Raw genomic sequence first — 12,610 nt, forward strand, 5'->3', positions numbered from 1 at the left:
TCTGTCTCTCTCTCTCTCGCTCTCCCTACCGTTAGGTAACTTGTGCATTGTTTTACTTACTTGTTTTTTACATATCCGCATGAACTACAAACTTTCCAGTGATGTCTGTGAGAAAGGTATATTCACTCGACAAGCTCGCGCATCTGCGCCGCCTGCGCGCTCAATCCACTCAGCGTGCTTTTTTTTATCAGCTCGCGCACTTCAGCTATACAGGCGTTAATACTGAATGTTTAACGTTATATTCATTGCATACATATACTTCGTAGTAGACATCCTTAACTCCATTCTGCTGTCTGTTGTTCTGTTGTCGGTGTTTCTTTGTCTGAATATGGCGCTTATCACATGCTGTGTGGTATCGGCGTTTGGTATCGGGGCATTTTAACGAGTCCGAGTACAGGAGCTCAGTATCGGGCCCGATACGGTGCATCCCTAGTTATTTGCATTCTTTTTAATATATTATCATATTATAATTATTGAAATGTAATAATTCAAGTGTTTTTATTGATTGTTTTATTCATTTTAATACATTATTATTCATCAATTATTTAAATATAAGTTTGTAATTAATAAATGTTTAATTAATTTAATTGTTTTTGAATACATTATTTTATTATACTTCATAAGTTATTTAAATATAAGTATTTAATTAGTTTTATTAATAATTTTTTTATACATTATAAAGATTAATACATTATTTTAATTATTTAATTATTTTTGTTTTACTAATTTTAAAGCTTAATTTTATTATAATTCATACATTATGTACCTTTAATTAATGTTAATAAATTGTTTTATTGATTATTAATTTTACTACATAATTTTTATTATAGTTCATACATTATTTACATTAATTAGTAAGCTATTTTATTATTACTTTCATGTAACTTGAAATAAGCTCTATACAGGTCGCTGATAATTTCCTTATCTTTTCTTTCCCTGTGTCGTGGAGCAGAAGAAGCAGGTGGGCCGCTCTCCAAGCGTTGGGTCATCTGAGCAGCACAAGGAGCTCAGTAAATTACGAGCAGACCTGGAGAACAAGATCGCTTCCTATGAGGAAGAGCTGTCACGCAGAGAACAACAACATGCCAACGAACTGAAGAACCTGAAGAAGGAGCTGCGGGAGTCAGAGGGACAGCAGCTCACCTTAAAGAAAGAAATCATGATGCTCAAAGACAAGCTGGAGAAGACCCGCCGAGAGAGGTACTGATCTTACTACAAGAGATTACGCTTCACTTTAGCTGTTTTTTTAATACCACCATGTATTATTTTGCTTTATAATTCAGGGTCAGAGAGGTTGGAATGTGGTCATGTAAAACTAAATTGCAATCGTTTTGTGGTGCAAGGAACCTTGACTAACATTATAAGTGGACTTCAGGGGAAGAAATAAAATACAGTGTAGATTATGTTCCATAAAATAAGCTATGGAGTTTGGCTTGTGTTAGTATGTTGGCAGTGTGTGTTAGATGCTGAGTGCAGTAACCCTGATGTTCAATAAATCATTTCACCCTCACAGTCGGAGCGAACGAGAGGAGTTTGAGACCGAGTACAAACAGAAGTACGAGAGAGAGCGAGTGCTGCTGTCAGAGGAGAACAAGAAACTTTCCAGCGAACTTGACAAGGTGAACATACACATTATTAGGGCTGTCATGATATCTTAAAGTCAACATGAAATTCAGCAGTTCAGTTACTTAATGCGCTGATGCAGGTTATTTCAAAGAAATGCATTCGTAATTTTTTTTAAATGAAATAACTCGCTTAGACCTCTGTAATGACTTTGCTTTTCCATTGATGTCGTTTAGTCACCACAGGCAGTTGGATAAAGTAAACCAATAGCCAAACAGCTGTTTAGGCATTGCTGTAGGAAACTCATGTAGAGCGCTTCAGGGGTGACATATTTTTGTTGTTCAGCCTCGAAGTTTGCATCACCCTGGTTCCCTCAACAAAAAGACAATTGGCTTTTGGATTATTGCAGAAAATACACTCTTGTGACTACCAAAAGTTTATGATTTTGACATGTTCTGTTCATAAATGAACACCGCTTTTATGAATTATGAAGGCAAGGTACAATCGGCAGAAGTTAAAAGCTGAAGTTGAACAAACTACACAACTATAACCTCTGTAGTCCCATTTAGCTACTTGTTAGCAACAGCCTTTTTCAAGACAAGAAAAAGGTTTTAAAAAATCACAAGTGGGGAATTATTGATGTATTTCATCATAGAATATAATCTGAAAATATCTTGAGGTTGTGTTCACCAGAAACCTTATTTCAAGCATCTAACTAAAAGCCCATTTAAGAACTTAACTGTTCCTGGTTTTAAAACTTATGGCTGTCGCACTCTTCTTTATTTTGATATAAACTCTCGTTCTCCAATAATTTCCAATAAATAAAATAGGTAATAGTATAGGGACCAATTCTCACTATTAACTAGTTGCTTATTAGCATGCCTATTATTAACATATTGGCTGTTTATTAGTACTTATAAAGCACATATTCTGCCTGAGCATATTCTACATCCCCAATCCAACCAGATACCCAAACGTAACAACTACCTTATTAACTATTAATAAGCAGCAAATTAGAAGTTTACTGAGGCAAAAGTTGTAGTTAATGGTTTGTTAATAGCGAGAATTGCACCTTAAAATAAAGTGTGACCATAAAACCAAGTCTTGTCCCTAAACATTTTCTCACTAAATATTCTGTTTCAAACATCATATAAAAGTGGAATAGGTTAAAAGCTGCATTTCACTTTGGTTTAAATCATATCACACTCTATTAAACCAGCTGAAGTATCTCAGTGCTATTCATGTTTGGATGTTTCTTATAGCATGTGATGAGTATTGTCATCTTAAGTCTTCTCGAATTACAGTCGATTATAAATTCTCACATATTTGTCATCCTGTTCCTATATTGTTTTATATTACTTCAGACATAGCCTAGTTTTAAATGAAGCTTTTGGTGTGCAAACAATTGTAGATACTATACTTACAGCACTGGATATTGTAAAATTGTACTACCATTTTGTGGCGCACCAGTATTTTTAGGCTTGGATACTATGACACTACTGTAGCTCCAGGATGCTGTGTAACATTAACTCACCACCCCACACATCGACCCACAACCCTGAAACCACAACCTCCATCTCATATTACTGAAGCCTGAAGTCACAGATTCCACATCACTTTTGATGTGGTCATTTCACTAAAGATGACAGGAGGCTTCACGTCTTAGCGGTCAGAGTTGATGCTCTTTGTTAAAACCAGGAATTAATTCTGGGTATCGTTTCTGAGCGCTTCAAATGGAGTGTAAAGCACACAGAGTGGTTAAAAGAAAGGCTTGTGTGCGTGTAGCGGTTCTTAGCTCTCAGCGAGCCTGATGGCAAAGCTAGAGATGTTTAGAGAAGAACCCTTGGAGGGCAACACTCGGTTGTGAAAGAAAGAAAACATGCCATTGTCATTTGCAGACTAAAATGTTGCGGTCTTTCCATGAGTCCGTTGAGCTGAAGAGATGGTCCACCGTGCCAATGTTTTACTGGGAAGTCAGTCAGCATCCTCCCCCCTTTGTAAGCACAGGGAAATATGCTGATCAACAGACAGGAATCTGGAACGCTTTTCCCGAGGACCACAGCGAAGGTTCAGCGCTCCGGTCAGAGCGTAGTGTTGAATGAAAACCTCGGATAATGCAAGCGTAATTATAGGGTGGTCAACCTCACCAGCTCTTGCTTAAGATAGAGAGTGCGTCTAAATCAGATTGACTAGATGCATGTACTAGCAGACGTGTTTACTGTGGAGTCAACCGAGCCGTTGCAGATGGAGGGGGTCATGCTTATTCATGAGTGTTTGGTGGTTTAGGGGTGGAAATGTGGAGGGTATTACAGTGACACGGGTGGCTTTGCATGGTGGTCCATCCAGCAAGCTCTGATGAGAGCCAGTCGCTGTCTCTCTGGTCCATATAATTGCATCTGGCCCCTCAAATTGCCGTATTGGTTTGTGATTTTCTGACATGGTAATGGGCATGTTTTCGAGCTTGTTGTGTTACATGGGTTGTGCAGAAGTAAAAGCCTCAAATGAGGATTGTTTTCCATTCACTGAAATAGAAATTGGTTCGAGATGTGCTGAACTACATTATGATACATTTAAAGCTGCAGTCCGTAACTTTTGGCGCTCTAGCGGTTAATAAACAGAACTGCATGCGTTTTGCAAAAGAACATTGTAGCCGGAGCTACTTCTCTCTGTTTATGTCTATGACGAGTCATGCAGGTACTGGGCTACTCCGCGGTGGTTTCTACAAGAACCAGTCTAAAATAGTTAGAATAATAAAAACTAATTGTAGGTGTACCGTAGTGATTCAGGATAAGCCAAAAACACGGCTTGGAAAATGGATTCATGATGTACTCGCTTCGCTTGTTTTGTACATTTTGACTGCAGCTTAAATGCATCCTTGGTGAATAAAAGTAGAATAAAAGAAAAAAAAGTGAATAAAATCTTGTGATCAGTAGTGTGTATGTTCAATAACATGTTTTTGTGTGTGTAGATGATGTCTTCATTTGAGAAGTTGAGCTGCAGTAACAAACAGCTGGAGGAGGAGATGAGAGAACTGGCTGATAAGAAAGAGAGTGTGACCCACTGGGAGGCCCAGATCACAGAAATCATTCAATGGTGAGAAACACACATAACATGCACACACACTATTACCTTGCTGTTCACGCTTGTGTGTAAAACTGGAATCAGCTCTTTTAGACTTTGTCCTGTGTCCTGGTTCAACTCTGCTTAGATTTGTGAAAATTGCTATTAGTTTTTTGTTAGTTCCATTGGTAGCGAAGTTACTGCATTTTGCCTTTGCTGTGCATTGCAGGCAAAGGTGCTAAACACAAATTTATTACTAGACAGGCATAGAGTACAATATTATAAAAAGTTAATGGTTTGTTAATAGCGAGAATTGCACCTTAAAATAAAGTGTGACCATAAAACCAAGTCTTGTCCCTAAACATTTTCTCACTAAATATTCTGTTTCAAACATCATATAAAAGTGGAATAGGTTAAAAGCTGCATTTCACTTTGGTTTAAATCATATCACACTCTATTAAACCAGCTGAAGTATCTCAGTGCTATTCATGTTTGGATGTTTCTTATAGCATGTGATGAGTATTGTCATCTTAAGTCTTCTCGAATTACAGTCGATTATAAATTCTCACATATTTGTCATCCTGTTCCTATATTGTTTTATATTACTTCAGACATAGCCTAGTTTTAAATGAAGCTTTTGGTGTGCAAACAATTGTAGATACTATACTTACAGCACTGGATATTGTAAAATTGTACTACCATTTTGTGGCGCACCAGTATTTTTAGGCTTGGATACTATGACACTACTGTAGCTCCAGGATGCTGTGTAACATTAACTCACCACCCCACACATCGACCCACAACCCTGAAACCACAACCTCCATCTCATATTACTGAAGCCTGAAGTCACAGATTCCACATCACTTTTGATGTGGTCATTTCACTAAAGATGACAGGAGGCTTCACGTCTTAGCGGTCAGAGTTGATGCTCTTTGTTAAAACCAGGAATTAATTCTGGGTATCGTTTCTGAGCGCTTCAAATGGAGTGTAAAGCACACAGAGTGGTTAAAAGAAAGGCTTGTGTGCGTGTAGCGGTTCTTAGCTCTCAGCGAGCCTGATGGCAAAGCTAGAGATGTTTAGAGAAGAACCCTTGGAGGGCAACACTCGGTTGTGAAAGAAAGAAAACATGCCATTGTCATTTGCAGACTAAAATGTTGCGGTCTTTCCATGAGTCCGTTGAGCTGAAGAGATGGTCCACCGTGCCAATGTTTTACTGGGAAGTCAGTCAGCATCCTCCCCCCTTTGTAAGCACAGGGAAATATGCTGATCAACAGACAGGAATCTGGAACGCTTTTCCCGAGGACCACAGCGAAGGTTCAGCGCTCCGGTCAGAGCGTAGTGTTGAATGAAAACCTCGGATAATGCAAGCGTAATTATAGGGTGGTCAACCTCACCAGCTCTTGCTTAAGATAGAGAGTGCGTCTAAATCAGATTGACTAGATGCATGTACTAGCAGACGTGTTTACTGTGGAGTCAACCGAGCCGTTGCAGATGGAGGGGGTCATGCTTATTCATGAGTGTTTGGTGGTTTAGGGGTGGAAATGTGGAGGGTATTACAGTGACACGGGTGGCTTTGCATGGTGGTCCATCCAGCAAGCTCTGATGAGAGCCAGTCGCTGTCTCTCTGGTCCATATAATTGCATCTGGCCCCTCAAATTGCCGTATTGGTTTGTGATTTTCTGACATGGTAATGGGCATGTTTTCAAGCTTGTTGTGTTACATGGGTTGTGCAGAAGTAAAAGCCTCAAATGAGGATTGTTTTCCATTCACTGAAATAGAAATTGGTTCGAGATGTGCTGAACTACATTATGATACATTTAAAGCTGCAGTCCGTAACTTTTGGCGCTCTAGCGGTTAATAAACAGAACTGCATGCGTTTTGCAAAAGAACATTGTAGCCGGAGCTACTTCTCTCTGTTTATGTCTATGACGAGTCATGCAGGTACTGGGCTACTCCGCGGTGGTTTCTACAAGAACCAGTCTAAAATAGTTAGAATAATAAAAACTAATTGTAGGTGTACCGTAGTGATTCAGGATAAGCCAAAAACACGGCTTGGAAAATGGATTCATGATGTACTCGCTTCGCTTGTTTTGTACATTTTGACTGCAGCTTAAATGCATCCTTGGTGAATAAAAGTAGAATAAAAGAAAAAAAAGTGAATAAAATCTTGTGATCAGTAGTGTGTATGTTCAATAACATGTTTTTATGTGTGTAGATGATGTCTTCATTTGAGAAGTTGAGCTGCAGTAACAAACAGCTGGAGGAGGAGATGAGAGAACTGGCTGATAAGAAAGAGAGTGTGACCCACTGGGAGGCCCAGATCACAGAAATCATTCAATGGTGAGAAACACACATAACATGCACACACACTATTACCTTGCTGTTCACGCTTGTGTGTAAAACTGGAATCAGCTCTTTTAGACTTTGTCCTGTGTCCTGGTTCAACTCTGCTTAGATTTGTGAAAATTGCTATTAGTTTTTTGTTAGTTCCATTGGTAGCGAAGTTACTGCATTTTGCCTTTGCTGTGCATTGCAGGCAAAGGTGCTAAACACAAATTTATTACTAGACAGGCATAGAGTACAATATTATAAAATAATTTTTTTTAAATAACATTAAAAATCAAATAAATTCACCATTTTAGCCCACACATCTTAAATTTGCGGCGCACTTTGGCACTTTTCAGTGGCATTTTTGCCCTCAAACCCTGGTTAATTTTTGACCCTCTTGTAGCTTTTTATTCGTAAGATTGTCTTTTTTCGATGTCGCTACGAGTTTGATTTTTTCAGACATTTGAATCCTCAAAAGTATAGCTATTTCAAACATACAAGTCATTTTGTTTTGTTTTCTCTGCACAGTGCCTGAAAATCCTAACATGTAATGAATATTTCCCAAAAAGTTGTGAAAAAGGTTTATTATGGTTGCTACTCCCTGCATAATTGCAATTAAACTGATGCTACTTTTGCACCAAACCCTAGGTATTTGTGTAGCCGTGGGTCCATCTAGTGGTGATGTTTTGTAAGTGCAGTTCTGAGCATCTGTGTTTCTCTCTCAGGGTTAGTGATGAGAAAGACGCTCGAGGTTATCTGCAGGCTTTAGCCACTAAGATGACAGAAGAACTGGAAGGCATGAGGAACGCCAGTCTGGGTGCACGTGCTACTGTAAGTGTCCTTTTACAACTAAACTTTGATCTTGACTGTAAGCTTAGTGTTAGAAATGCACTGTAGCATGAGCGAGTAATACTAAATTTTTAGAAATTTAGAATACTAAACAGCGTTCTTCTCAAACCTTAATTGTTTGCATCAAATCTTACTGCATGTTGTAAGCCAGTGGGTGTTGTGGTTTTCCAGGACATGCCATGGAAGATGAGACGTTTGGCTAAGCTGGACATGTCTGCGCGTCTGGAGCTGCAGTCTGCACTGGATGCCGAGATTAGAGCCAAACAAACCATCCAGGATGAGCTCAACAAAGTCAAGGCGTCACATATGGCCACTGAGTGGTAAAACATACATCTCTCTTTTCAAGCTTCCAATAGGACATACCTGTCGATAGGAAATTATTTGATTGGTGTTATCTAGTAGATAATCCAGTGAATAGCTGGTAAGAATCAGCATTAGTTATCAACGGATATGGGTTTGACCAATGTCGATATCTGAAGAACATGATGGCCAGTTCCAATTTTGTGCAAATTTGATGATTGTTTATGAGATGTATACATAAAGAGACCGATACATTTGTTTTATATTATATATACATTTGAATTGAATTTAAAACATGAGAAATGAAAAATGCGCACTTAGATATCTGTTAATTCTTTAAAGTCAGCATGAAATGAAAATTCACCTTATCTATCTATTTTCTAATTGCATGTTTATTTTATTTTTTTACCTAATTTTTAACTAAAAGTATAACTTCTCGCCTGTACAAACTTGCATTATTACAGTAAAATGTAAGCTTAGCGACTTGGTGTTCTATCCATCTGATGTTGATTAAATTTTGAGATGTCAACGTTGCACTAAAAAATGGTAGCAAACGACTGCAGTGCCAAGTTTACATATTTTCTTTTTCGATGATGATGTTACACTCAGATCAGTATCACAACACAGAAGATCTGTCTAGGCTTCCATTTCATCGTGGCTTTAATAATTCAGTAAAATGTTAATTGACCATTAGCCAGCATTGATGATCTAAAAATGGCCATATGTTGGCATATTAATCAGGCTATGCTCATCATTCTGTGTCTGATTTTTTTTTCTGCACAGCAAGCTGGAGGAGTCAGAGAAGAAGAACCAGGACCTGCAGGCAGAGATCCAGAGGCTGAAACAGGAAACTGAGAGTCTGCGCACGTCCAAAGGTAAAAACACAAACATTTGAAATCAATCAGGAAAAATTTTAGTGACAGGCCTGATATTGTTAAGACGGTGTATGCTCGTATGTAACATCTTAAGTCATGTTATGTTTTTCAGGGGTCAAGCACCAAGACTCCCAGAATTCCTTCTTGGCATTCCTCAATGCTCCGACCTCGGCCCTGGATCAGTTTGATGTAGGTATTTAAAGCACTTGCATGTGGCTTTAGTTTAGGATCGCAGCTGACTGACTTTTTTTAACATTAATTTGTTCTGTCTGCTTTTTCTTTTGTTATTCAGGGAAATGTGCTTTTATTGATATTTCTGTTTCCTCTCATATTCTCTTTAAATGATTTAGTGTGGATTAAATAACTGGCTGAAACACATTCTCGATTATTACTTCTGGGCTTTTGAGACAGTAATTTTAAAAGCAAGTGAGCTTGTGTGTGTGTGTGTGTGAATCCTATTCTCTGTGTTCATATATTGTTGGCTCTCTTTTTATTTCTTTCTCTCCTCTTATCTGTCTGTTTTTGTCTGTGATGAAGCGCTCCACTGCCTGTGGGCCAGCCGGCAAAGGCAGACGTGTAAGCTCCTTTTGTGTATTTGGTGAAGTGGTTCAACTCTACAATGATTGGACTGCGTGACTTTGATGCATGTCTGCGGTGTTACTGCATGGCATAAGTGACATACCCCCATTTCCCAGGGGGGTTTTCAAGTACACATGCTTGTTTGTCACATTCAGGGTCCATTTCAGCTCGGTTTGTCATCATCCTACACATTTGGACTAGTGGTCGACCGATATATCGGCCGATATTTGGCACTTTTCAAATATCGGCATCGGCCGACAAGTTTTTCTGGTTGGCCGATGTGTTTGAGGCGGGACTTTTATTTTGACAACGTGGCAGACTTTTATATTGACGGCGCTGAGTGAATGCCAGCGCCTGAGCACACACTGCTCACATTCTCCCTCTTGTAGCGAACAAGAGGGAGAATGTGAGCAGTGTCATCGTTCAGTTCAGTCTAATATGGATAGAAGTCTATCTAATAATCAGATAGAACTGTTAAACAATTGAATTAAAATGTATACAAAAAAGTATTATAACGATTGCTTTAATGTTATTAGTAATAGAAAGGCAAACATTATAATACTTTCTCATTTGCCATCAGCATTCAGCAAATACGCATTTATATCATTTAAACAAATCTTTGAATGACTAACGAACATTTAATTTCGCAAACCTTGCAGACTTAAGCCCCGTTCACACCAAGAACGATAACTATAAAGATAACTATAAAGTACACAATTATTTTTAATCCATTTTCAAATGATTTAAAATTTCTTAAATATAAATGAAAATGAATAAAATTATATCGGCTTTATATCGGCCATCGGCCACCCTGCTTTCCAAGATATCGGCATCAGCTGTCAAAAAACCCATATCGGTCGACCACTAATTTGGACTACAAACTCACTTTCTGTGGCTTATACATATGCAATATTTTGTTTTATTCATCTTGCACTACCAATGGAGGTTTTATTCCATACCACAACCGATGACTCCACTTCTAGTTCTAACTCACATTTGCTGTTTCTAAAACTTGTGAATCTTGTTGTGAAGAAGACGTGTGGCGTTTGTGTTCAGCAGTGTTTCAGATTTCCTTTCTGATTATTTATGCTTTGCTCTTGGCTCTTGTTCCATCATTGACATGGTGTTTGGGCTTGGGAAATGTTTTTAAACCTTTGTCCTGTCAAATTGCTGCTAATGTGCATGATGTGTTTTCAAACAGCCTGTTGTGTTACATTTAGCAGGCATGTCTTGTGTTTTCCATCTGCTGCTCATGGGTTTGTGGTATGGTTGGATCGGTTCTCTAAGCATTTCCTTTCTCTAACCTTCTCAATAGATCGACTCCATCGATAACTTCAGCCTGTCCAACACACCTTCCCGGGAGGAAGATGGAAGATCCCAGGTCACCTCCCACTCTCGCTCACCCTCCACCACAAGTGATATGGAGTCTCAAGAGGTGACTTCTCAAATTCTGACGACCTTTAGCAATGCTGAGACTCTGTTTTGAAACTTAATGACTTAGAAACTTAGTATATTCCACTGCCATTGTGGATGAAACTTAACACTTTGCTTGTCGAGGTGCATTCTGGGATTGCCTTATCAACAATAAATGCATGGGATGCCACCTTACTGTGTAGCTAAAATCATGCCTATGATGCCTTATAAGGCTGTCTAGATAGGCAGATCAGTAGGTTTTAGAACGGAGCTTCATTCATTCATTCATTCATTCAGGTAAAGAGACTTTAAGAATGGTAGCATGTTGTGACTAATATCCGTGACTGTTTTTCCAGCAGGTAGATCAGCCACAACGAGGTGCACAAACTCCCATGAGGTCTGGATACAGTAGCTCTGGTCACAGCACACCTAAAGTAATTAATTCACTTGTTTATTTTGCTCCTACACTCTTAGAAATAAAGGATCGATGAGTTTTTTTCTTTCTTTCTGCGATACCATAGAACCAGCAATTTGGGTTCTCCAAATAACCTTTCAGTGAACATTTTAATAATCTAAAGAATCTTTTTGCACTGTAAAGAACCTTTTGTGCATTGGAAAAGTTCTATGAATGTTAAAGGTTCTTCATAGAACCATCAATGCCAATAAAGAACCTTTTTTTTTTTTACGATTCTAGCTACTTTCATATCAGCCAAATCTTATATTCTGTGATACGCTGTAATTTATAGTGTTCTAAATTTCTCTTTTTAGCCAAAAGCCCATCAGTTCGTGGTGAAGACCTTCAATACGCCCACTAAATGTAACCAGTGTACGTCTCTAATGGTGGGAATTATCCGACAGGGCTGTACGTGTGAAGGTGAGAGGTCACTACAGCAGCGGCTGAGGTTATGGTAAATAGCGTTAAGATTGGCATTCACCTTGTTCTCCTCCTTCTACAGTCTGTAACTTCTCCTGTCACGTGACGTGTGCGGACAAAGCTCCTGCCGTGTGTCCTATCCCACCAGATCAAACCAAAGGACCGCTGGGTATCGACCCACAGAAGGGCATCGGCACAGCTTATGAGGGCCATGTCAAGGTTAGAAGCTTCATTTTAAATACCCATGAAAGTTTTGTGATCATAATGAACAATTATCAGATACAAATTTAGCCTGCAAAATGTACCAGACATAAGTTGGAAAGGTATAACTTCATCCTATAAAAAAAAAAAAAACAGTGAAAGATAATACTGTTGTATTGGATATATATTAGGAGTTCCCAATTAGTTGAGAACTAATTCTGAGATCTTTTCGTTTAGGTACCCAAACCATTAGGTGTGAAGAAGGGATGGCAGAGGGCCATTGCTGTAGTCTGTGACTTCAAGCTCTTCTTATATGATCTCCCAGAGGGCAAAGCTGCTCAGCCTGGTGTCATAGTGAACCAGGTCATTGACATGAGGTTAGTGAGGGCTTCAAAACAAGCATCTGAGCCTATGTTTGATTCTGATTTCTGTGTTTGCATGACAGCTAAATCGCTCTCTTTTGGTTTCAGGGATGAGGAATTTTCTGTTAGCTCAGTTTTGGCATCAGATGTCATTCATGCGAATAGAAAGGACATTCCCTGTATTTTTAGGGTGAGTATTTTTATTT

General features: G+C 38.8%; 1 protein-coding gene across 3 annotated transcripts in view; it reads left to right on the forward strand.

Moving 5' to 3' along the window:
- LOC107729269 (serine/threonine-protein kinase MRCK alpha-like) overlaps window positions 1–12,610 on the forward strand; it is a 60,777-nt gene that overhangs the window by 36,957 nt on the left and 11,210 nt on the right. For 2 of the 3 annotated variants that reach the window (XM_016539724.1, XM_016539725.1), the window contains exons 15-28: window positions 953–1,200; window positions 1,514–1,619; window positions 4,532–4,656; window positions 7,677–7,782; window positions 7,972–8,120; window positions 8,884–8,975; window positions 9,088–9,164; window positions 9,513–9,551; window positions 10,870–10,989; window positions 11,324–11,401; window positions 11,736–11,841; window positions 11,924–12,060; window positions 12,280–12,419; window positions 12,513–12,594. In XM_016539724.1, coding sequence (XP_016395210.1) covers window positions 953–1,200; window positions 1,514–1,619; window positions 4,532–4,656; window positions 7,677–7,782; window positions 7,972–8,120; window positions 8,884–8,975; window positions 9,088–9,164; window positions 9,513–9,551; window positions 10,870–10,989; window positions 11,324–11,401; window positions 11,736–11,841; window positions 11,924–12,060; window positions 12,280–12,419; window positions 12,513–12,594 — 1,605 coding nt within the window. The remainder of the gene's footprint in view (window positions 1–952; window positions 1,201–1,513; window positions 1,620–4,531; window positions 4,657–7,676; window positions 7,783–7,971; window positions 8,121–8,883; window positions 8,976–9,087; window positions 9,165–9,512; window positions 9,552–10,869; window positions 10,990–11,323; window positions 11,402–11,735; window positions 11,842–11,923; window positions 12,061–12,279; window positions 12,420–12,512; window positions 12,595–12,610) is intronic. The other variant, XM_016539723.1, reaches the window with a different exon arrangement.

Source organism: Sinocyclocheilus rhinocerous, unplaced genomic scaffold (genome assembly GCF_001515625.1).
Source record: "Sinocyclocheilus rhinocerous isolate Xijiao unplaced genomic scaffold, SAMN03320098_v1.1 scaffold1268, whole genome shotgun sequence".
Lineage (NCBI taxonomy): Eukaryota > Metazoa > Chordata > Actinopteri > Cypriniformes > Cyprinidae > Sinocyclocheilus > Sinocyclocheilus rhinocerous.